General features: G+C 46.4%; 1 protein-coding gene across 4 annotated transcripts in view; it reads right to left on the bottom strand.

The window, feature by feature from the left end:
• Positions 1 to 8,838: 8,838 nt before the first annotated feature.
• Positions 8,839 to 26,372, bottom strand: part of RCC2 (regulator of chromosome condensation 2) — a 51,113-nt gene continuing 33,579 nt past the window's right edge. For all 4 annotated transcript variants that reach the window (XM_020972587.2, XM_020972597.2, XM_020972616.2 and 1 more), the window contains exons 11-13: positions 22,502 to 22,574; positions 12,220 to 12,297; positions 8,839 to 9,224 (exon numbers count right to left, since the gene is read on the bottom strand). In XM_020972587.2, coding sequence (XP_020828246.1) covers positions 9,117 to 9,224; positions 12,220 to 12,297; positions 22,502 to 22,574 — 259 coding nt within the window. In that variant the 3' untranslated portion in view covers positions 8,839 to 9,116. The remainder of the gene's footprint in view (positions 9,225 to 12,219; positions 12,298 to 22,501; positions 22,575 to 26,372) is intronic.

Raw genomic sequence — 26,372 nt, 5'->3', positions numbered from 1 at the left:
ATTGGATTTAAGGGAGGCAGGGCTGGGCAGAGTCGCCAGGCTCGCTTTCTCCTTCAGAGCCATCTTAGTCTAGTGTCAAGATAAAGTTCAGGTTGACTGGAGATGGCCCAGGATGCAGTGAGGGACCTTGGCTAAGGTCTCTCCCGGGTCTGTTTGAGGCTATGCCCATTCAGTGATTAAGACTAGGTAAGATTCCGGCTGTTGTTTGTCCTTAAATGAGGCAAAGAATGGTCTCTTTTCCCTAGTCCAGAAAAAAATAACAACATTCAATCTGGGAGGTGAAGACCCTCCGAGCCAATCAGGGACCAGACAACGGTCAAGTAAGGTTTGGGCTGGGACCTACTGTTAGCCAATCAATGAGAGCCAAGTGATTGGCTTTGAAGGCATGGTTCTCAAAAAGAAATCTAGCCCACAAACCCCAAGGTATTCTTTGAGGTTTCAGCTATCAAAATTTATCTTCCTACAATCGTTACAGCAAAAGTCTCTGATAAAAGAAAGCCTCATTTCTCATATTTAAGAACCGAGTGAAATGTATAATATAAGCCATTCCCCAATTGCTAAATGGTCAAAGGATATGAACAGGCAGTTGAAGAAATCTGATATGAAAAAGGACATGAAACACGCAGCTTCCGATGAGGAAATAAAAGCTATCTATAGACATATGAAGAAGCGCTCTAAATCACTACTGAGAGAAACGCAAATTAAAACAACGCTGAGGTACTACCTCACACCTATCAGATTGGCTAATAGGACAAAAAAAGGAAAAAGATAAATGCTAGAGAAGATGTGGGAGAATTGGGACAGGAATGCACTGCTGGTGGAGTAGTGAACTGATCCAACCATTCTGGAGAGCAATGTGGAACTATGCCCAAAGGGCTATAAAACTGTGCATACCCTTTGACCCAGCAATACTACCACTATGTCTGTATCCCTAAGAGATCACAAAAAGGGGAAAGGGCTTCATGAGCAAAAATATTTATAGCAGCCCTTTTCGTGGTGGCGAACTTGGAAATTGAGGGTATGCCCATCAATTGGGGAATGGCTTAAACAAGCTGTGGTATTTGAATGTAATGGAATACTGTTTTGAAATAATCAATGATGAACAGGCGGATTTCAGAAAAATCTGGAAAGACTTGTATGAACTGATACATAGTGAAATGAGCAGAACCAGGAAAGAGTATCAGCAGCACTGTGTGGTGATCAACTATGAGTGACTCAGCTCTTCTCAGTAAGACAACATCCCCGGACTGAGGAAGGAAAATGCAACCCACTTCCAGATAACGAGCTGATGGCCTCTGAATGCAGAAACAAAGAATAAATACCTGTTTCACTTACTCTTTTTCGTGGGTTTTTTTTTTCCTTTTGATCTATTTCTTCTTTCACAACTGTGACTAATATGGAAATAGCTTTTACATGATAACACATATATAACCTTTATTAAATTGCCAACATCTTAGGAAGAGGGAAGGGGAGGGAGAAAAAAACTTGGAACTCAGAATCTTGAAAAAAATGAATGCTAAAAATTGTTCTGATTTGTAATTAGGGAAAAAAATACTACTTAAAAATGTAAAATAGGGGCAGCTAAGTGGAGCAATGTGTAGAGCATGGGGCCTGGAGTCAGGCGGAAGCGAGTTCAAATCCAACCTCAGACACATAACACTTACTAGCTGTGTGACCCTGGGGTAAGTCACTTAACCCCAATTGCCTTACCAAAAATAAATAAAGATGTAAAATAAAATACATTTACATTCCTTTGGGCAGAGCACCTGCAGATAAGGGTATGATTCTCTACATGGATAGAGGAGGAGGAGGGAGGGAGCTGCGTTGCCCATCGGGAACTGGCCAGCTGGGCCCCAATGGGGCAGTTACTAGTACTCACAGATCGTTGTTTTTCCTTTGTTCTCGAAGAGAACCAATGACATCAGGAAGGTGACACCATGACTTGCAAGTGAATTAGATTTAAGTGAAGCAGGACTGTGCAAAAGCACCGTTCTCACTTTCTCCTCTAGAGCCATCTGGGTCCAGTGGCAAGATAAAGATCAGGATGACTGGAGATGGCCCAGGATACAGTGGGAGACCCTGGCCTTTTTCTTTCAGAGAAATGCAAATCAAAACAACTCTGAGGTACCACAGCACACCTACCAGATTGGCCAACATGACAAAACAGGAAAATGATAAATGTTGGTGCAGATGTGGGAAAATTGGAACACTAATGCATTGTTGGTGGAGTTGTGAAATGATCCAACCATTCTGGAGAGCAATTTGGAGCTATGCCCAAAGAGCTATAAAAATGTGCATACCCTTTGACCCAGCAATAGCACTTCTAGGGCTGTATCCCAAAGAGATCATACAAATGGGAAAAGGATCCACATGTACAAAAATATACATAGCAGCTCTTTTTGTGGTGGCAAAGAATTGGAAATTGAGAGGATGCCCATCAATTGGGGAATGGCTGAGCAAGTTGTGGTATATGAATGTAATGGAATACTATTGTGCTATAAGAAATGATGAACAGGCTGGCTTCAGAAAAACCTGGAAAGACTTGGTCTGATGCTGAGTGATGTGAGCAGAACCAGGAGAATGCTGTATACAATAACAGCTACATTGTGCAATGACTAATATTGATAGACTTAACCCTTCTCAGTAATACAAGGATCTAAGACATCTCCAAAGGCCTTGTGATGGAAAATGCTATCCACATCCAAAGAAAGAACTGTGGAGTTTGAATGTGGATCGGAGGATAGTATTTGCTATTCTATTTCTTCTGTTGTGTTTTGTTTCCTCTTTCTGGTGGTTCCTCCTATTGGTTCTAATTCTTACTTACAACATCACTAATATGAAAACGTTTAACAGGAATGTGTATGTATAGCCTATATCAGATTGCATGCCATCTTGGGGAGGGAGGGAGGGAGGGAGGGAGGAGAAAAATTTAAAACTCAAAATCCTATGGAAGACATTATTGATAAATCAAAATAAATTGATAAAAAGAAAAAAGAAAAAAAACCCCAAACAGTGAGCAAGTGAGGCTTGGGCTGGGACCTATTACTGGCCAATCAGTGACAGCCAGAGTGATTTGGGTTTAAGGCAGGCTCAGTTAGCTCCACTTGAATCCCAAGGGGCCTTACCAAAGCCTGGTTTCTCCAGAGCTCTATTTCAAGAATATCACATTGGAAAGAACCAAAGAAATGGGGTATGGGGCAAGGACAACGAATAAGAGAAGGCAAAGGTGTTTAATTCTTTTTTTTTTTTTAATTTAATTTAATTTAATTTTTTTAAAATTTTTTTTCCATATGCTTTTGAGTTGAAAATTTTTTCTCCCTTTTTCTCCCCCCCCACACCCTCCCCAAGACGGCGCACAATCTGACATAGGCTTTACATTTACATACCCACTAAACATATTTTCACATTAGTGAAGTTGTAAGTAAAAATTAAAACCAATAGGAGGAACCATCAGAAAGATGAAACAAAATTCAACTTAAGGTAAAAATAAGTGAGAGCAATTTGACTTCCATAGTTCTTTCTTTGGATGTGGACAGCATTTTCCATCCTGAGGCCTCTGGAGATGTCTTAGATCCTCATAATGCTGAAAAGGGTTCAGTTTAACAATCTTAGTCATTGCATAATGTAGCTGCTATTGTATACAAAGTCCTCTGGGTTCTGCTCACTTCACTCAGCATCAGACCATATAAGTCTTCCCAGGTTTTTCTGAAGTCAGCCTGTTCATCATTTCTTATAGAACAATAGTATTCCATTACATTCATATACCACAACTTGCTCAGCCATTCCCCAATTGATGGGCATCCTCTCAATTTCCAATTCTTTGCCACCACAAAAAGAGCTGCTATGAATATTTTTGTACATGTGGGTCCAAAGGTGTTTAATTCTTACCTTGCTTTCATTTCTGCTGCCAAGAATGACCTTTGCACTAAAATTGAGATAACTCAACTACGTGCCTCTGTTAAGTCATGGGGCCCAGCCAGACATACTGTATCCTCTGGTCTTAAAAGTGACAGATATGACCGTTGGGCTCCTGAGAGTAACATCTGAAAGATCACTGCCAATGAGACAGGTATTATAGAAATATAAAATTGCAAATATCCTTATTTTCTTTTTTTTTTAGTTATAGATTTCTTTTTATATACTTTCACTTTCTTCCAATATCTTTTCTCCCAGAGAGCTAATCCATGAATCTACTTATTATACACCAGTGCTAAACACTGAGGTTCCCAAAAAAGGCTTAAGACAGACCCTGCCATCAAGGAGCTTAAGAGTCTAATGGTGTTAATAGGAATGTTATGTGCAAACAAGATAGAGGCAGTATAAATTAGAGATAATCAAGGGGAGAAAACACTTGAATTAAGGGACATCAGGAAAGGCCTGCAGTGTAAGGAAAGCAGAACTGGAGGTAAGCAAGGAGGATGGCAGGCATGGGGGACAGTCAGTGAAAATGCCTGGAGGCTGGGAGCGAGCTGTGTGGTTGGAGTGCGAGCAGCAAGGAAGCCAATGTCTTTGGATCAAGGAACACCAAAGGGTTGAAGGAAGGAGGGAATGAGGTGTAAGATGGAAAGAGAAAAGGGGACTAGTTATGAAGGGCTTCGAATGCCAGGGGATTTTATATTTGGTCCCAGAGGTGATGGGGAAGAGTTGGCAATTATTATTAAATGGAGGTGGGGACGTGGTCAGAGCTGTACTTGATGAAAGCTTTTTTGACATCTGAATGGAGGATGGTCTGCAGTAGAGGCCCACTCGCTAGAACAGGGAAAAGAAAAGTTGCCGTCTTCTTTCCACGTATGTCACTGTAGTCACGCTTCTTCTTCATATATTACAATGTTTGTGGATGGTTATCGAGCTCTTGATGAAAGAGAAAACAAAGAACAGAACAGGAGCAGATGTTCAGACCTCAGCTGCTCTGTTAAAGACCCAGGGGTTTCAATGGCCAGCAGGTCCAGTGCATAGTTCAGAACAGCATCCAAAAAGTGATCGATGAAATCCTGGGCCATGGAGAAAGGCAGAGCTTCCAGGACGGCCAACAGCCATGAGGTCAGATCACAGCTGTGCTCAGTCCTCGGGACCACAGGAAGAGCGGAAAGGGAACAAGAAGGGTTAAAAAGCCTTGGGTCCAAGGCACAGAAGGATCAATGGAAATAACTGGGAATGTGTCATCAGAACACTGAGGGAGAAAAGGGGGCCATCCTCAGCTGTGCAAAGGGCCAAGAAAGAGTCATCAGCCTTGCTCTTGTTGGCCCCAGAGAGCAAAACCAGGCAGTAGAGGCAGATTTAAGTTTGACATTAAAAAAAAACAAAACAAAACTTCCTAACAGCAAAAGCCAGATTTGAAAACCAGCTGGCTTGCTGGGTTCTGATACTGTAGCTGCTCTAGTCCCTTTTAATCTAAAAATTCTGGGATCTGCTGCCACTGTAGGGGTTCAGAGTAGGGTCGGTTTCACTCATCTCTCTACTTTGCAAGGATAGAAAAATCTCAAAGGCTGCAGCATAGCATACGTCAACACCGGGCTGAGACATCAAAACACAGGGTCCCAGTCCCAACCATGCCACCAACTTTGGGCCTTCTCTAGGCTTTTGCAAAAAGGAAAAGGAACTTCTCCCAGTGGTGACTTTCAAAGTCGATCCCTACTTTGACAATCATACCCTAAATTCTCTCCTACCTCTAACTTTGCATGTTCTACGGGCCCTCCCAGCTCTAACATCCCGTGTTCTAAGGGTCCTCCCAGATCTGATACTGTGTTTTTAAGATCTCAAGGTTCTAACATCCTATGTTTCACAGCTCTAATGTTCTAGACCTACAAAAGAACGGAACTTTCTTAAGGGTTACTTTACCCTTTATGGAATTTGCACATGACATTTTACACATACCAAGAGGCTTAAGTGTGCAGAGAAGGAAGTGGCCTTCTGGATGACCTCCAGGTGACTTGAGCATCCCAGCCGCCTCTCCCCACCCCACCTAGGGCTTAGCATTTCCAGGAATCTCACTCTAAGCCCACTGAGACAATGTGTCTCCTCAGGGGACTACGGAGTGGATTGGCCCATTTGCTCCAGGGTCACTTCCACCTTCTAGACTGGCAGAGGGCAGAGTCAGGGAACCTGGTGAGATCAAAGTCTCTCCAGCTCTGACCAGGTTCTTCATCTCCATGTGTCACGGGCCCCTTTGGGAGTGTGATGAAGCATAGAGGCCACCTAGAATATTTAAAAATGCATCATATCGGGGCAGCTAGGTGGCGCAGTGGATAGAGCACCGGCCCTGAAGTCAGGAGGACCTGAGTTCAAATCCGGCCTTAGACCAAGCACTTGACGTTTAGTAGCTGTGTGACCCTGGGCAAGTCACTTAACCCCAACTGACTAAAAAAAAAAATGCATAATACCTAGAATTACAAAGGAAACCAAGAACACTGAAATAGCACACAGCCTCCAGGTTAAGAGATCCTGCCCTCCCTGGACTTCTGATGAATGACAAAGCAAAGAGCCAGAAAGGAGTAAACAGTGATGTCATTTATTTAAAACATTTACTCCAAGAAATATATATATAAAAAAGACAAATTCCAGCACTAAACAAGGAAACTTCTCTTGCCCACCCTACCCTACCCCAGTCTACACTTCTGCATACAAAGCCTCCTGGAAGCAGGCTCTTGGGGGAGGGAGTGAAAGGGGAAGGGACATCCACTTGAAAACATGATCCGTGATGGATCTCTGGTCACTTTCCATCTCTCTTCAGAAAATAAAAGGTGTACAGGACATTTTGGTTTATTATTTCCCCCCAAACCCCTTGTTCTAAAAGGATTCTTTTTGCTAGTTAGGAAATTCTCATTCCACAACACAGAAATGGAAGGGAGCAGAGAAACAGACACTCAAAAAGGTCTGGTTATACCCCTCCCCCCAACTTGTTTTCTGGCTTCAGTCCCTTTGGCACCATGGGTATCATGACCAGAAATTAGATTTACTTTGTACTTGCGTTCTTGGAAGATTCAAACGTTGCCACCCCCCATTCCCCCCACCCTTAACTACCTGCCATGGATCTTTTAATCAGTAACCACTATGGGTTTCTGCTGAATGAATGTCCCTTCCTCCCCACCCCCCATGCTCACAACCCCAAATGAGCTCCCAATAAATCCAACCTTGGTTTCTCCACATCAGATCCCCCTGGTGAACATGTGACAAAGAAGTGAGGTTCATCCCACCCGGGTAAGACCTGTATTTTGGGCTCCCATATGTGTGACTAATTAGCAAGGGCAGGAGCACATCTAGGGAACGAAGCTCAAGATGGCAGAATTCATTGGAAGTGCTCCAGCCCCAGAAAATCATCCCCCCCCCCCCCCTCTCCTTGTGCAACAAAAGAAGCTCATGAGGACGCGTTTATAAAGCCGGCTCTTATTCAGAGGAGAAAAGATTTCTCTATGACATGTGTCTATGCTATCACGGGATTCCCCCCGGCCATTTATCACCTTAGGAAAGCCAAAGCACTTGACTTTGCACCCAACAAAGGCAGAGACCATTTTACAGGATGCCCAGGCAAGGTGGCAAAGGGAAAATAAACAAGACAACTGGATGAGGATACATTTTTGGCATTTTTAACATTTTAAGAGAATCTACAACTGGTAACAATAGCATAGAAAAGACCCCCGGAAAATTTGCTTTCCCAGGGTTATGAAGCCTGCCTCCATCTCCACCCACTTCAGCACACTGGACAGAGCCTCCTTTAAACACCTGTACTCCCCTCAGCTCAGCTGCCTCCTACATCTGAGCGACATCTGAGTGGGAGGAAGACTTTGGATTTCAAATGGGTGGGACTGGAACAGGGGTCTGTAGAAAGGCACCACTTTTTTTTTTCCCTCCCAACATGGGATGACAGGGGATGGCAAGAACGAGAAAAGCTGAGGCCAGTAGGCGGGTGACACTCTAGCGCTCCGGCTCTGACACGCTGGAAGGGTTTTCAGCCATTGGCATTGGTTGGCACCATTTGGAGCTAAGCAAATTCTACCTCAGAGTGCCAGGTCCCTGCACTCGGCCTGGACTGTTCAGAAACAAACAAACAAAAACAGGGCACAGAAAATTCATGCCCGGATTCACTGACAAAGGCACAAAGGCTCGATCCGTCACTAATCGATTCCCTCTGCACCAACAGACCAATCCTCCGAGAAGTATTTGTAACCAGGCCTTGATCACCAGGGGATTCCACAAAGCTGAAAACTGAAAGGGGAAAGAAAAGCCCTCTGCCTCTCAGAGAGGCACACCGTCCCTGCTTCAAGGACTGACGCTCCATGGGAAATCTCTTGGGACTGACATTAAGTCTGTCCTTATTCATTGGTTTTGATCAGAAGTAAAGACAAGGACAAACGGATATACACAGATCTTAAAAGGTCCCCATCATAAAACTAAAGCAAAAAACCAAAGATGGGCCAAAGGAGAACAGAGAGCTGGTTAAAGGGATGCATGGTCTGACCAGTTCCCCTTGACTCTCTTAAGAGAGTCAGGAACAGAAGCTGGCAAAGGGCAACACTGAAAACCTTCTAACACGAAGACACTTGCTCCCAAGGACAAAGCCTGACCTTGGATGAAATGTTTTCACCAAGTCACCCTGACCTCCACGGATGAGGAAATAATAATCCTCACCAAACAGAGATTCTATCCCCCATCTTCATCACACAAGGAAGTGACTCTTGGAAAACTTAAAAAACAAACAAACAAACAAAAATATGTATATAAATGGACAAAAACCAATGCTTCCCCTCCCCTTCCCACCCAAGGCAAACCAACAAATTAAAATAAACCCAAACCAAGGCTCAAAAGTTCCTGCCATTTTCATAGGAATGCTAACTCGTCAACTACGAGCAAATATTTTAATTAAACATTTGGGGTAGGGGAAGGGAGAAAAGAGAAAGGGAGCGAGAAACGCTTTGGAAATCGTACAGTAAAAAGGTAGTAAACGTTGAATTTGCTTATAAAACGGAACCTCGGGAAGACTAAGAAATAGGAGCTTCGGGCCACCTTTTCACTGTGTAATCTCTTCTCATCCGCCTTCTTTGTGTCCCAGTGCACATTGGAAATGACAGCTGCCTAGAGCGGCCTGGAGAGCCAGCTAGCAGCCTCGATGCCCCCTGGCATCAAGAGAGGGTGCGGGGATTATACTCAGGGAGTTTTTTAAGCTTTTCTTTTTCAGTCTCGCTCTCGTCCCTCGCGATCACCAAGGAGTGTGAGTAGCCCATGGCAACCTGGAGAGAAGGAATTAAATCAACACGAGCACAAGAATGCTGACAACACCAAGGTAGGCAGGTCTTTGGTCTCTGCTGGAAGGGGGTTTAAAAACTTGAGCTGTATCCCTGATGTGCCCAGTCTATGGCTAAACAGATATATTACACAGAGGAAAACACATGCTTCCTATTGCTTTAGGTGCTTTGTAAATTACAAAGCCCAAGAGTCAGAGCAGCTCCAAGGTAGGTTTTAAAAGTGTAAGAATTTAAAAGCAATACAAAGTTGAATTTGGAGTTCCAAAGACCTGGGTTCAAATCCCCTGCTTTGCCTCTGACCTTGAACCAAGTCTTCTGGCCATGAATCTCTTTATTCTTAAAATGTAGAGGAGTGGGATAGATGTTAGATGTAGAGCTGAAAGGGGCTTCACAGGGCATCTAGCCCAAGATGAGGAAATTGAAGCCCAAGGAGATCATCAAGTAGCTGGGCCGGGATGGGAACCCAAGCACTAGAATTCCATCTCAGCACTGTTCTCCTATACCACACTGCCTCCCATGATCATCTAAAGGTCCCTTTTCCCATTTCTACATCTGTGATCCAAAGGCCAACCCTGGATAAAACCCTGGGTAAAAATAACTGCTCCCACGGGGATAGGATCACATTAAACCTGGCTTCCTGCTTTACAAAACAAGTTTATTTACTCTCAAAACAAACCTGTAAAGTAGGCAGCTGGCTAGGGTCATTCAGGTCATAGGTTAGTGGTCTTGGAGATGAAAGAGACCTCAGAGGTCAACTAGTCTGACCTCTTCCCCACCCTAAAAGGGAAGGCCCCTGGTAAGTGACTTGCTCAAGGGCACACTGGTACTAACTGCTACAGGCATCTTTGACTCCAAATGCAGCATCTTTGACTGTACCATTGTCCATTTTTATGGATACATCATTTTTATGGAGACTTGAGGAGGTTAAGAGATTGGCTGAATCAGAATCCCAGCCACCTCAGCCATTTACTGCCTACTGCCTGGGTGACCTTGGAGAAGGGCCTGGTCCTGACCTATCTGATCATTTCCTCATCTCTAAAATGGAGGAAGATAGATTAGATGACCTCTAAGGATCCTTCCAGCTCGAAATGATTAACCTATAACTGGTTCATGATCCGGTCATAATACTCAGTATCTAGTTTTCTGACTTTCCAAGTCCAACTCCTGACAATGCTTGAAGGCAGTGGGGATGTGGGATCAGATCCTGGCTCCTCCTCCTTACTTTGTCATTTCAATTTATGGGCCTCAGTTTCCTTCTCTGCAAAATGCAGGGGAGGGATGCTAGATGATCTGACGTCCCTCTGCCTTCTCCTTTAAATCTATGATCCTGTGGAAAGACGGAGAGGTAAAAGGAACTGAACCCTACAGACCCAGGGCACGGGTGTACTTTGACAATGACACAATCCCATGTAAAACTCGGGTCCTGTTCATGAAACCAGTTGATGAGCAAATCTAATAGCACCTAGTGTGAAAAGGTGCAAGAAACTATTGGTGTGTCTTAAGTCTTCTTGAGTCTGATACTTCCACCTGTAAACTGAGGGGATGCAGCTACCTGGCCAGCCTGCAAACCAGCTGCGTTTGACAGTGGACAGGACACTAAGCCCAGGTCACAGACTGGACCACCTGCTACCTGAGACCCGGGGCAACTGTTTTAACCTCCCTGGGCCTTGGGTTCTTAATCGGTAAAGTAAAGGGGCTGGGCTAGATCTGAGGCCCTTCCCAGTCTCCAGGTATGATTCATGTGGGGAATAGCATGGACTCTCACGGTATTCGGAGTACTCCCCACCCCCAAAACACAGAAACTTTCTTATAAGAAACTACTTCCGGCATCCACCCCCTGCTAATCTCAACCCTCACCAGGTGGCCAAAGAAGGAAACCACAGATGGAGGGAGAGAGAGAGTGAATGCTTCCAAGCACCTTCCCTATCTGCGCGGATGGCGTGGGGACACAATGATCCGAGCTCCCCTTGTGTGTGTGCCCAACAATTCTCAGATCAAGTTCGCCCTGTTCCAGTGGGGGCTCATTTGCATCTGGCTCTGCCAGGCTGGTTAATGTCACAGCCCAAGGATGGGCCTCCCCATCTGCCCCATGCTTCCTTCGTTCCACTGAGTGCCCACACTAATGGTGAGCACATTAAAGCTGGGCCCTGGGTGACAGAGAGGACGGAGGCACTCAGCCCCTGGGGGGAAGGGAGGCAGAGGGACAAATGCTTTCTGCAAGTTGGACAAATGCTATTTGGGGGAGGCCCGTAACCCTCTATTCACATAAGCCAACAATTTCTCTCCCCACTGGGGCTCAGGCCAAAACAGTTACTATGATGACACTTTGGGATCAGGAAATCCTAATCATGGCCATGTAGATTATAGGACAGTTCAAGGGGACCATAATGTCACTTGGGTCCAACCTGCTTTCCCTACACAAATGAGAACCAAGTGACCCAGGATTTAAACTTCAGTCTTCTGAAATCAAATCCAGACCTCTCCCCATTAAGAGTCAAGTAAATTCACAGAATCATGAATAATTTAAGAGCTGGGAAGGACCTTTGAGTCTATCAAACCCAGTGAGAAAAAACAAGGTCAAGACTAGCAAATTGACTCAGGACCATAGCTGGAGAGCTAGAACGGAACTCAGAGGGCATTTCAGACAACAACTCCTAAATTTTAAGAATGAAGTGACTCAAGTGAAATGACTTGTCCGGGGTCACACAGCAAGTATCTGAGATAGGATTTGAACTCAGTTCTTCCCAATTTCTAGTCCAGTGCCCAATCCATGCTATAAAACCTATCACTGAGAAATCTCTACTCTTTCCACGCTGGTGCTAGTGTGCATGCTTCCCCATGATCCACCCTCTCAGGAGCACTGATTCAAAAAGCCCAGGGGACAAATGTACTAGACAACAAGTCCCGATGCTAGAAGCAGCAGACAAAGACAGCTAGGACATGGGGCCTGCCCCCAGGGAGCCTCAATCCCTCTACTCACCTGCTCTGTGTAAATGCCGTCCAGGGTCTTCACTTCTTGGGCCGCAGTGGAAGACTTGGGCTTGTGATCGCCATAGCCCTGGAGAAGCAAAAAGGATGAGGGAGAGGATCTGAATGTGGGTGACCTCTGCGGCAGGCTTCAAGAAGGCTGCCCGTGCCACAGCTCCTCGAGAGGGCCCCGCCTGAGCAGCCTCAGGCTGCCGATGGAGGCTAAATAATGACAACTGATAGTCTTCTGCCCCATAATACTGAGAAAAGTAAGCCCAATATGCAACTTATGGCCCTGAACCACAGAATCCGGGTTTACAGGGACCAGTCCAGGCTTGGGGGTGTCTCACAAATTACTGACTCATTCCCCACCCTCCCCCAATCCCAGAGTGCAGACATCAAAATTTACCAGGTATTCAAGTTTATACAGAAAAGGTCAAAGGACCATCAGCTACCATGCAAGCAGACAGGTCTAAGGATTCAATGGTTACAGGAAGCAGGATTTACATGACCAGACACAAAATATCGAAAATAAAGAGTCACGGACACTCTCCTTTCTTCAGAGTCCTTCCAAACATCAATACCCCAGGGTTGAATACTTCTGTCCCTTTTCCCCTCCTCTCTCTGTCTCTGTCTCTCTTTCTCCCCCTTTCCTTCTCCCTCTCTCATATTAAGTCCCACCTTCCCAGGGACCTCTATACTCGCCACCCTCACACTTTTAAGCCTATCCTCGTTTAGGTAACTGCCCTATCCCACCCTCAACACACAACTCAATTCTAACACTTAGAAAAGTGCCCAAAGGTAATTCAGAAAGAGAAACACTAACAGTCTTCATGGATATACTACCTCTTTTCAAAGAATTCATAAGAACTTGTGGATATTATGTTAAATCTTGCACTCACTGGTTTAAGCTGGTAATTCTCAACCACGCTCTTTTCCTTCTGGGACATCATAGGCTCCTGTCCCCACATTATCATCTAACAGCTAATTCACTTTGTGTTATGCTAATCCTATGCCCACTCCCATCGGGGTTTCCCACCTCCCTGCCCAGCCCCAGATCCTGAATTCCACACGGGCAGAAGCTTTGTCATTCAATCTCTCTATGTCTCCCCAGGGCCTACAGCACTGTTTCACATAGCACAGAGCTACACACACTCATACATGCACTACATACATACACTCAGCTGAGCCAAGAGGCTCATTTAACCTGCAGAAGTCAAGACGTGCTCCACATTGAAAGGGCGCCTACAATTGGAATGAAAGCTCGATGAAGCTCCCATGACGCGCGTGCAGGGACCTGTGCCTGGCAATGGAGACAGAAATGAACAGGGAGGGGACGAGGTCTCTGCCCCTAGAAGTAGATGCTACAATCTAATGGAACACCTACACAAGGACAGGCAATGGAGACACTCTGACAGTGCTTCAGGAGAAACTCAGGTCAGAGAATGAGAGGCTGTCTAAGGCCAAGATCACAGTCACCAAAACCAAAGAGAAGCCTGGGTGCAAACAGCCAGAAGAGTCCTTAGCATAAGATCAAAGAGCCAAAACTGCACAGAAGGAAAGGAAACAAGTACCTGCCATGTGCCAAGCACTGTGTTAATGAAGCACTTCACAGATATTATCTCATTTAAATATCATGGGGCAGCTAGGTGGCACAGTGGATAGAGCACCGGCCCTAGATTCAGGAGGACCTGAGTTCAAATGTGGCCTCTGACACAACACTTACTAGCTGTGTGACCTTGGGCAAGTCACTTAACTCCACTGCCTAACCCCCCCCCCAAAAGAGAATCATTTAAATTTCATAGCCCAACCTGGGAGGTAGGTGTGATTATTATACCCACTTTACTGATGAGGAAACTGGGGCTAACAGAGGTAAATGACTTGCCCAAGGTCACATATCTAGGAACAGTCTGAGGCTGGACTTGAACTCAGGTCTCCTGGACTCCAGGTCTAGAACTCTATCCATTGAGCCGCTCAGCTGCCCTCAAGAAGAGTCCTTTATAGAAACTAGAGTCCGACCCCTAAATTTAGCAGAAGAAAACTGTGGCTCTAGCAGGTTAAGCAACGTGCCAACACAGACAGCGAATGTCGGAGGTGAGACCTGAAGCCAGGTCCTGATGTCATGTTGTCACAGATTATCTGCATGAAGGTGTACAGGCAGGAGGGGGCCGAACGAGATCAGGGAACGTCAACGATCCAACGTGGCCAGAACACAGGCTACGTGAAGAGCCAACGGCGGCAGAACGGGCTGGCAAGGCCAGACGTGAGAGCTTGCCCTTTCCATAGGTAGGCAACAGTGAGCCACTGTAGAGGAGGTACAGGGTCCCTGGCCCGGGAAGGGACCCCTCATTTGGCAAGAGGTCACAGACGTGGAGGGGCCGAGTCCAACCCCCTCACTTACAGATCAGGCAGCCAAGGCACAGACAGACTAAGCGACATGCCCTAAATTACACAGCAGACTCCCAGTCCCGGCACTCCAACCACTAAACCAGCTGGCTGATAGAGCCTGAGGCCTGGGGAGGAGACCCGCCCTGCCCCTGACTCAAGTCACCTTCCTGGCCTCCATCCGGCATTCATTCCAGAGCACTGTGAAAAGAGCGAACCAACAGGTGGGACATGACTTAGCTCTTCCACACGAATGTCAAATGTGAAAAGGTGACGTTGGATCGAGGGTGATAACATCAAAAAGGCAAAGATGACCAAACAGAAAAACGGCACATGAGAGGGGGCTGTGTGAAAAACACTGCAACTGCCCGCGTCCGGCCAGGCTGGAAAGCAACCTGAAACTGTGCTGGAGGTTATCAAGAACGCACACCATGACCCAGAAATACCGCTGCTAGGCCTAGCCCTGCCCCGCCCCAGAGAGGTCAAAGACAAGTGGAAAAGACCCATATATACAACATTCACAGCCCCTCTCTGTGCAGTGTCAAGAAGAACTGGAAGCTAAAGGAGTGTCCATTAACTGGGGAAAAGAGGAACAAATTATGGTATGTGGCTGGAATGCAATAACCTTGTACTAGGGTTTCCTATGAATTGATACAGAATGAAATGGCTGAACCAGGAGAAAAATTGGTAATAACAATGTAAAGAAAAGCAACTCCGAAAGATGTAAGAATGACGCTTAATGTAATAACCAGAAAGTGCTCCCTCAACTACTAAGAGATCTACAATTCCAGAGGACCAATGAAAAACCACGTGACCCCCCCTGGATATTTTCTGGGCATGACCAATGGGGGAATTTGCTTTGCCTGACTCTGCCTATTCATTGCAAGGAGTTTGAGGGAGGAGGTTAGGGATAGGGACAGGGAGGGAGGGAGTGGGAGAGAGAGACAGAGAGACAGTGACAGAACGAGAGAACAGAAAGAGTTCTTCCTTTTATTCCACAATATATGGAAATGCTCCATTTTATCTGCTATTTCTTAAGCTTAGATTTTTTTTAAATTAAGGGTGATCATTCAGAAAGGATTAAATAGAACATGCTTCCTGGGAGGGGTAGGATTGTAAACCATATTCTGAGGAACTCAAACAACAGAGATTGTTGGGTTTGGGGCTGAAAGGAGGTAAAGAAAGACATGGCCTTGGGCAGGAATGTGCATGGACAGCAAACTGATTAACATGGATTAGAAGCAAGGGTCTGGGTAGAAAAGTAACAAAAAATGTGGCTGGGAGAGCTGGGGAGGGCAGAGGGATAGACAGCAGGATCTCAAGGCCAGGATCTAGGATTGGACACAGTAAGCATCACAGAATCACTATGTTCCTGAGCGGAACAAAGGGAAGATCCCTGTGGTGGGGAGGGAGAACATTTAGAAGGTGACTGAGAATAACTCAAGCACTGAGGCTCTTAATGAGGTCCACCATTATTTGAAAGAGATCAGCCCACTTCCTATCCACACAAAAAATCCAAGTGGATGAAGAATGCACATTGACTAGACTACGACACGGAGTTAGGTGGCCAGCATCAGTGTGGCTCTACATTATAGTATATATACTACACAGTGCATGCACATATATACATATGAGAGAGAGAGAGAGAGAGAGAGTGTATATACACAGCAATGTACCCACAGACATGCACGTGCATACAATGTGTTAGTTTATCTCTCTTGAGAGATGTAGATTACAAATAGAGTGCATTGCACATAATAGGCATAGCTGTATCTATAAGTTATAGCAAATAGGGAGTTAAGCCATCAAGTGGAACAGAATGAATTCTGGAGATTAAATAGTGATTCCAATGACACCCATGAACTTCTCACTCCCAAAACCCATCTTTTTAACTTCAGTTTTCTGTTGGTGTTCTACGCTTGTGGATCAGGAAGCCCCATGATACTGGGGGTGATGCCAACAGCAGATCAGTACGAAGCAATGAAAGAAGGGGGTATTCTCAGGATGCCGGCTCTCTCTTCCCTGTCCTGACTAGCATGGAAGAAGCAACATCGCAGACCTCCCCATTAAGGGCCTTCATGACCAGAACAGAAGGTGATAAGAGGAGAGGGAGGGCTAACAGACTGCTCCAATTCAACACAGGATTAAAGGACCAAAGAGAGGTCTCCGACAGGCAGAGGGCAGTGCCTTGGACAGCCACAGGATAACATTTAGAGCAGGATCTCAAAGGGCATCTATTCCTCTCTGCCTCCCCAGATAGTGAGGAAACTGAGGCCCACAGCTGTGGAGTGATTTCTGTGGTCACACAGAGCTGGGAGAACAGGATCAAAGGCATACACGAGGAGAAGGCATGGACAGATTTCTAGCTGCACTGGACGGGAAAGCCCACACAACGTGAGGATTCAAGTATATGAAGGTAGATGGTGAAATGCTAAAGTCTGTGACAAGCTTGGGAGTTATTCCTCGATAAATGGACCAAGGAATCAGAACTGTGGCCAGATGAGTTCTCAAGGGTGGTGCATAAAAGCATGCAGTGAGTCCAAGGCTGCATGCTGGAGCAGGGAGGTTAAGCCCAGCAGGGCAGGTGAGGAAGCTATTCTTATCCTCTGTCCTGGTAAGTGAGTGCATGGCCAAGGGGCACGTTCTCGGCACCAAGCTTTAGGAAGAACACTAGTAAGCTGGAAAGGGCTGGGGGTGGGGGGCATTCAGAATGGGTAAGGGCCCTCAGGTCGTGCCACAGCAGTTGGAGGATCTGGGCATTTTCACCTGCCAAAGACGTGTTTGGAGGAAGGGAAGACAAGACAGCTCCAAGCATACGAAGGGCCGTCTTTCAACTTGCTCTGTCTGGCACCAGAGGGGAGAAACAGAAGCTATGAGAGAAGTGAATCCAAAGGCCTGATGTCAGGAAAAACACTTGCTAAGAGAAAAACTTCCCCCTCACAGATCTGCTCCCAACTCTGCCCTTCTGTCTGTCCCAGAACACCAATCCCCTCCAGCCCCCTCCTCTGATTGACTGGGGAGGTCCTGCCAGGGAAGCCACGCTCCAGACTCTAGCCGTCCCAGCATGCCATCCTCACAGGGCTGCCTGCCTGCCCCATCCACGTCCAGCTCATGCCCCCTAAGAACAGCAGATCCTCTTTTCGGCTACTATTTGTATTATCAACACAGCACAGTGTCAGGCACATGTGAAGTTCTTAATAAATGCTCGCTCTGTCTCTCTCCCATCTTTTTCTTTTCCTCCCTCCCTTTCTCTCTCTCTTTCTATGTCTCTTTTTTCCCCTCTCTTTCCCTCCCTCTCCTCCCACCTTTCTCTGTGTGTGTGTGTGTGTGTGTGTGTGTGTGTATCTTTCTCCCAGAACTAGAACAATCCAAATCTGAACAGGCTGTGCTGAGGGGTTAATGCACCCCCTGCTCATGGGCTGGCTTTTCTCCTTTTCCGTTGGTTACGCTATAGTAGACATTTCATAGAAGGGATTCCTTTTTTTATGTTACAGGTTGAACTAAACAGCTCTCAAAGTCCTTTGAGAGTCTATGAACAAGAAGAAAAGGCAGAGGCTGCTGGAAGGGACAGGAGGGAGAACCAGTCAAGTATCTGCCAAATGTCTACCTTTGGGTACACCTGGACAACAGGATCAGTCTGGCCCAATGTTATCTCATTTGTGTGTTCTCTCACTAACAGCCCCACACAGAAAGAAGCGAAAACGGAGGCCCAAGAGCTTCACAACAGAACCCAGGGCTTCAGGCTCCCGAGTCGGGCCTCGGTTCACAGACCAGGATTTGCCAAACAGAAGGCTGGGGACGATCTGGGACATTGCACAGAACGGAATGGGGGCCCTGGCAGAGGACCCCCTTCTAAGATCTGAATCATCAGAAACAATTCCAAGTGGCTTTTTTTTCCCCCAATACAAAAATGAGGTTAGTTTTAGAAGGGAGCGTAGCAAAAAAATGTCCTGACACCAACAGTGAAACCAGAGGAGATCACGAGATACGACACAGGAAAGAATAATTAGGGACAAAGAGGGAACGGGCCTGGATCAGTGATTTCACTACCACAGGGAGCTCTCAGATAAGGAAACTCCCTGCATTGATGCTGGTCAGTGACCGCTGTGCCACGCCACGGTCTGAGGAGTCTGTAACCTCTTCTGTGACAGACCCTGCCACAGTCTGTCTGGTGAAGCTCCAAAAAAATATTTTTAAATGCATAAAATGCACAGGACTAAAAAGGAAACCAATTTTATTGGAACACTGCTATAAAAATCTTTTTGGGGGGACATGCAGCTAGGTGGTGCAGTAGATAAGAGTATCAGCCTTGGAGTCAGGAGGACCTGAGTTCAAATCAGCCTCAGACACTTGATACTTACTAGCTGTGTGACTCTGGGCAAGTCACTTAACCCCACCATTGCCTAACCAAAAAAAAAAAAATTTTACATAAAACTTTACTTAAAAAAATTCTTTCTGCTCATCCCTGGTCCAGGGAGGAGTGCTTCACTTGGGGGTGACAGAACTGCACCACGTGTCAGAGAAAGGACTTGAACCCAGACCTTTCTGGCTCCAAGGCTAACTCTCCATCCACACCATGCTGCTGCTGCCTGAGAACGATGGAGCCAATTACTGACTCGTGTTTCAAACTCCTCCACACCCTTCTACATTACTTCATGTCACCCTCACCGGAGGGCCCATGTCCTACCTGTGCTCTATAAGCCCCTAAGTGCTCCCCTGCCAAGGAACTTGGCTGCCCCAGACCAGGGAGTTTGGCCACTGGTCATCTGGGTTCACAGCTGTACCAAGTTGATTCACCACCACCTAAATGCCTCCATAAGAAGCTCCCTTGGGGTTGCAAGTTTATATTTGGAAGCACCTAATGATTCTGAACAGGACCTACAGAAATACCTGTGCCTCAGTAAGAGCAGGAACCACAAAGTGGGTCAGGCTTCTTTTCACTTCCTCTCTTCTGACCTTCAAATGAGGTCAGGAGCTTCCTTTGGCCTCCTTTAAGACTAAATCAAATCCCACCTTCTGCAGGAACAGCCTTGCCTGCCCATCTCCCAAACCTCCCTGCTACTGCCTCGTCCCTCTGAGATTATCTTTCATTTACCTAGTTGATATTTAGTATCCATCTACTTGTACGCATGCAATCTCTTTCCCATCAAGCTGGTGGGCAAGGACTTTGTTTCTGTCCTTCTTTATAACCCCAGCTTAGCACATAGTAAAGGCTTAATCCGTGTGTACCTGGGACATTAGGGAATTGGCCAGCATGCATCCCTTCCATGGACAAACTGCTGGGTGATAAAGACTGAGAGCTTGGAGACAGAGAAAGAATGAAGCCTATCGATCACCAATGGGGACTCAGCAGGTAGAAGAGGCTCTCACTCTGGCCCTGAGCCTTCCCTTTCCTACCATCCCTTGACTACTGGTTCCAGTGCTTTCAGCTCTGTTTGTAGAGGGAAGATAAGAGGGTGAAAACAAAGATGGTCACATTTCTAGGAGTAAAGCACATGACTTATAGGGGAAAGCTTGCAAGGCCCAACTCAGTGGGGTGAGATAATAAAGCAGGATAAAAACGAGAAGCAAGATTTACAAAACGCATTCCACCCCAGAGCCTTGTGAGGTCCCAGATCCTGGTGTTATCACCACCTGCAATTTAAAGATGAAGACCCAGAAAGGCCAATGGCTCGCCCTGGGTGAGAAGGCTGTTCTCTTTCCACAAAAAGGCCACACTTTAAAGCCCATTCTCAAAATGCACTAGGCAGCCAGATAAACCCCCCAAAAAATCCAGCCTCAGGTACTTAACTTGTATGTGACCCTGGGAAAGTAATTTAATTGCTATTTACCTCAATTTCCTCATCTATAAAATGGGGATAACAATAGCAGCTACCTCCCAGGGTTCTTGTGAGGATCAAATGTGTTAATACTTGCAAAGTACTTAGCACAGTGCCTGGCACCTACTTGGTACTATATAATGCTAGCTACTATTATTGTTATTATTATTATTAAAATAATCCAGGAGGTAGATAGGACAACTACTCCCTCTACCTCCAGGTTTATAAACTTCTACGGACACCTAGGTAGCAACCTGTAGTCTTTATAGTACCAGTTTCTGAACATGCTTTTTTCCAGTGGCTCCCCTAGGAACTCTAGTAAAGCCTATGGACCCCTCCACAGCAGAGTATTTTTTAATGCATAAAATAAAAAGTTTTTTACAAAGAAAACCGGTTCTATGAAAATACAATAATCAAAATTTTAAAAAAGTTCACAGATGCAAGGTCAAGAACCTGGGTCAGATCTATCAAGAGATAGGACTTAATCCAGGTCCTTCTGAACTCAACATTCTGGCCACTACATCACACTGTCTTGTTATCCCCATTACACAGATAAGAAAACTTAGACTTAGAAAGATAACATATAATGGAGAAAGTGGTGAACCTGCCAAGAGTCAAAAGGAGCCTGGGTTTGAATCTGAGCTCAGCCACTTACTACTAGCCATGGAGAGGTCACGTCACATCTCAGTTTCCACATCTGTAAAATGAGGGGGATTCGACTCAATGACCTTCCAACCCTAGCTCTAAGATCCTATGAAGGACCATGCCCAAGGCACCAGGACTCAGGTCTCTTTTATGAGGTCCCAGATTCCTTCCATTATACCTCCCAGACAGTGGAACATGGCCACTCCCCATTCCCTATGCAGAAATCTACCATGTGTGCAGCCAAGGAAACAAGGCCTCGTCCAAGGCGCATGCACACTGAGCAAGGGAGTCAGTGTGGTGGGCACCTCTGGGACAGGATCAGGAAAATGATGATCCATTAGCACTGCCCTAATCACTCCTGTAATTGAGAATAAAAACTGAGAAGACGGAATGAAAGCCAATTTAGCAAAGTGGGGGACCTCCCAAGAGACAGAGAGTCTAAAAGGCCACTACTCTGTGACATCTGCTAACGACTGCTTCCCAGTTAGTACTTATGGGGCTTCAGCATCTGAAAAGGCTTTGATGGGCCTGGAAATGTGTGAATTCAATGGGTATTATTTGCTCTCTAAGTTTCAAAAGGAAGATGCAGCTAACCCACTACTTGTCATGGGGGAATAGGCTGTGAGACCTGGGAGACTTGGAGCTGTCTTCTGCCATAGGGAAAATATTTTATGGGGTTGAGGGGTAACTGTTTTTTAGAAAATCCTACCTTGATCTGCATTTATGCAGCCAAAATGGCTTTGGTCTCACCAACCTCTTCCTCTGAAGGCAAATGTTGACCAGAAGAAGCCCTGGGTCAGAGATGAATCTACACTCCACAGATTTGGAGGCTAATGTGTGCCCAGAAACATGCGAAGGAGAATTCTATAAAGCCTCTGTGCCTGGTCTATAATAATACTTGTTGATTCTAAGCATGAGAAAGTCCGAGTGTGGCAGGGCCTAAGGAACAGCCTGAATCACACAGACGTTAACTAATCGACCCAGGGACACACAGATGGTATCAGAGGTGGGGGTGCCAACTTGGTATTCCTAAATCCAAATCCAACACTCTGTCTGCTTAGCATAGCCTAACTTTGTTTTATCACATTAATGCTACAGAATGAGGAGCAGGTCCTTCATAAAGGATCCTCGCCAAAGCAGTGGGCTCAGGCCTGAGCACATATAAGCACCTTCAGCAAATGTCTGCTCATTGAATGAATGCTTCAAGAAAAAGGAAGAAAACATTTAAGATGCAACAGATGTGAAGACCCATGAGTGCTAGAATGTGAGAACTAGAAAGAACTCTCTCCATCTCCCTTGATTCACAGGTGAGGATGAGGAGGGATGGGAGACCAGGCAGGAGCAAGCTGGGCAGGAAGCCTGATGGGGCGGCTCTCTCAACCTAACAGGTGTTCCGGGCCTTCGACCCTTCCCTTACTGAGCCTCACATCAATCAATGGATCTTACCAATTCACCGAAGGTTGGAGATGGGCCCCAGCTTATGGTGCTCTCGTCTGCAGCCACGATAATACTGCTCTTCCTGAAAAGAAAGAAAGAAGTGGTCACTGCTGGTCTTGGGGCCTCCTCCACTGCCCTGACCCTGAGCCAGGGTTCTTCTTGCAAGCTATGGACTCAGGGATGCTGACGAGGGCACTGCCTGCCTTTAGACACCAGTGAAGGCCACAGCACAACCCTATTTTCATCTCAGCATTTCAAATAATCAGCAACAGCAGGAATTAATGTTCCAAGAAAAAAGGAAAAATATTTAAAACACAAAAATACTTAATAGCATCCTAGCCCGCTTTTCTTTTTTTTCCTTCTCTCTTCTTTTTTCCCCCCTGAGATCAGGCTGTAAGGGCAGCAGCCCTCAGGGACCGAAGCCCCACATTGATTCAGTCCAGAGGCTTTGAAGACCTCCATTCTAACCATGACCAGGTCACTTCTCAATAGGAAGCCTGGTAGCCCTCCCTGACTCCTGGGGGCTCACCATATTGGGGTCAGATACCCAAATGCCTCAGCCACCTGCAGCTCAGAACTCCCCAGCTCAAGGGCCTCTACCAGACTCCCACTTTCCTAGGAACAGGGATTCAAGGCCATGCATCACCAAGCCCAACCCAAACACAGCCTGATTTTCTACAGGCAAACTCCGTACAATCACCCTCTAAGGTAAATTGTTAGGTAGTAAAACACTCTGAAAAAGGTCAAACATCTTGTAATTGTGACCTATTATATCCATGTTACAGATGCAAAAGGAAACTGAGGTACCAAGGGGTAGAATGCCTTGGCCAGCTAATAAGTGTCAGAGCAAGGGGCAGCTAGGTGGCGCAGCGGATACAGCACTAGCCCTGGATTCAGGAGGACCTGAGTTCAAATCCGGCCTTGGACACATCAGCACTCATGAGCTGTATGACCCTGGGCAAGTCACTGAACCCCACTGCCTAGGCCACCCCCAAAAAAGTGTCAATGCAGGATTTGAGCCCAAGTCTCCTGAATTCTAAGCTCTTCCCACAATACAAGAAAAAGGCTGAAGAAGTCTTCTAGAAGCATTCTTGATTTTTTATGTCCCAAACACAGAATTACACTATCTACTTTAATTTGGTTTTTAGACCCCTCCATCCAAAACAAAAACAGCACGCCTTTCAGAATACGGCAGAGACTGTCAGACGTGGTCTGACAATTTGCTAAAATGCCTTTTTTTAAAATCTTTATGTTTTTTAAACAAGGGACGGTTCTCTGAGCCGAAGAGGGGGAGGGATGTGTTATAAAATGAATGATGTTTTTTAAAAAGCATCAACAGAATTGAAAATAAACAAAAAACCCATGAACATAACAGCTAGCACTAACATTCAGCATTTGTATTTTACATGTTATCTTACTGGATCACCACAAGAACCCTTCTGAGGTAAATGCTATCTATTATCCTCATTTTACAGCTGAGGAAACTAAGGCAAGACAGAGACTGAGGGACTTGTCCAGGACCACTCAGCCAGTAAGGCTGACTTTGGAGCCACATCTTCCTGCCTCTAGGGTCAGCATCCCATTTGCTGTGGTCACGCCTTGCTGCCTCTCGTGGATAGGCCAGGGCTGCCTTACAACACAGGCCATTCAAACGCTCTGGCCGTGCAGCCTCCACAATGTCAACCCCCGGTGACCCTCCCGGTGCCATCACAGAGTGACAGGGAGTCCCACTCCTGATATCATTGTCTCCCATGAACGTTCCACACCCAAGATGGGCCGGCTGCCTCTGCTCTCCTTCCCTCAGCACACACAATGAGAACATCCTGCAGCTCCATTTACCGGGAGCCTAGCCTCCTTTAATTCCGCCTCATCCCTCCCCACGGGCTCAGGCTTTCTAAACTTGCTGCTCATGCAACAAACATTTATTAAACACTTCCTAGATTCGAGGCACCCTAAGTGGTGGGGGATATAAGTGCAGCAAAAAGCAGTCCCTGTCTTCAAAGAGCTTGCACTCTAACATGGGGAGACAAGACACCAAAGAAAGCTGAAAAGCTGCAGCAGGTTCCCTGGAGTAAATGGAAATGACCTGGAAAGGTCGGAGCCCTTCACAGAGGCCGGCTTTGGGAGGGACCTACTGCTCCCCAGACCCATCAGAGGAGACGAGGTGCTGCTTATCAAAAACTGAGTCAATCAGCAAGGTGATGAGACTTCAGGTGATCAGGGCATCCTGAGGGTAGCAGCCAAGTCTGGCAGAGCAGAGGCGCTGAAGGAGAATGACCAAGACAGGGCCTCTCCCCTAGGCCATCACCCGCCTTAACCTGGACCCAACAGTTCAAAAGGACAATGTTCCTTTGTTCTCCATTCTCCAACACCCTAACACCCTGCCCCCTTCACCTATCCTCCAGCAAGCCTAGCCAAAGGTCAAAGTTGCATTATTCCCACCCTCTGCCTCTTCTGCTTCTGATGGCAAAAGGGAAGGTGCTAATATATGTCATGTATCTGCAACTGAGCCTCATGGCAGCCAGCCGGTCCTTTCAGTACTCCTTCAGCCGTTCTCTTTCTGTTCTCCCATCAGGCCTCCTCCTCCCCGTCTCGCTCGGAAGAAGGCTCTGTCTTTTACTTCATTAGAAAAATTCACTGTAAGCATCGTTCCCTTGCCCTTTGACCTTTGACACAAGGGGATCATCTCTGACCAAGGCCAACCCGTGTGTGTGTGTGTACACACACATACACATTCATGTTTATGTGTATGTATGTAATGTATGTATCTCTCTCTCTGTGTGTATATAATCCCATGCTTTCCTCTCCACTCCTGCAGTCTGAATCCCTCCCACTTCTCTCACTCATCTGCTATCTCCTGGCTTGTTCACCAGTACCTAGAAAAACAGAAAGATGACTCCTATCTCTAGAAAATCCCCACTAGACACTAGCACCGACCATCTTCCTCTATCCACCCTTTCATGGTCAAACTCACAAGAAGAAGCTGCCTAATAACCCCACAGCAACTACATCCTCGGCTCTCACTCACTCCTTAACCTCTTGCAACCAGGCTGCCAATCTTACCAATCACTCAATCGAAAGTGTCCTTACCACTGACCTAGCTGCTCAATCTAATGGCCTTTTCCCTCGATTCTCCATCTTTCTTGACCTCCCCACAGCATTTAACACTGTTTACCTCCGGATATACTCTCCTTTTTAGGTTTTCCCCCTCTCCTCCTGGAGATCCTCTCGGCTCAGAGTATCTGGGCTCTCCAGCTACCTGTGTGATCTCTCCTTCTCAGGATCCTCTGCTGGCTCATCTTCTCTAACACATCTCCCTTAGAGGTAGAAGTGCCCCAGAGATGTGTGAGGCCCTCCTGTCACTCCAGTTCTAACATCTCAGGTCCTCAAGTTTTGTCTAGCACTGATATCCTGTGCTCTAAGGCCCCTCCCAGCTCTGACATTCCCTGTTCTAAGGGGGCCTCCCAGCTCTCACCACCTGTGTTCTAAGGCCCTCCCACCTCTGATGTCCTGTGCTCTAAGGGCCCTCCCAGCTCACATCCTGTGTTCTAAGGCCCTCCCACCTGATATTCTGTGCTCTAAGGACCCTCCTAGCCCTGCCATCCTGTGTTCTCAGGCCTCTCCCAGCTCTGACATCCTGTGCTCTAAGGGCCCTCCCACCTCCGATGTCCTGTGCTCTAAGGCCCCTCCCAGCTCTGACATTCTGTGTTCTAAGGCCCTCCCAGCTCTGACCTTCTGGGTTCTAAGGGGCCTCTCAGCTCTGACCTTCTGTGTCCTAAGGCCCCTTTCAAGTTCTAAGTGTCTTCATCAGCGCCCAGACACAATTATCATTTTGAGGCAGAGGACTCAGAGACAGATAGAGTCAGTCCTATAAATGCTC

The sequence above is a fragment of the Phascolarctos cinereus genome, unplaced genomic scaffold (genome assembly GCF_003287225.1).
Source record: "Phascolarctos cinereus isolate Bilbo 61053 unplaced genomic scaffold, phaCin_HiC Scaffold_726;HRSCAF=1367, whole genome shotgun sequence".
Classification (NCBI taxonomy): domain Eukaryota; kingdom Metazoa; phylum Chordata; class Mammalia; order Diprotodontia; family Phascolarctidae; genus Phascolarctos; species Phascolarctos cinereus.
Note: the sequence above shows the minus strand (reverse complement) of the source record. Positions and strands in the feature narration are given on the sequence as shown.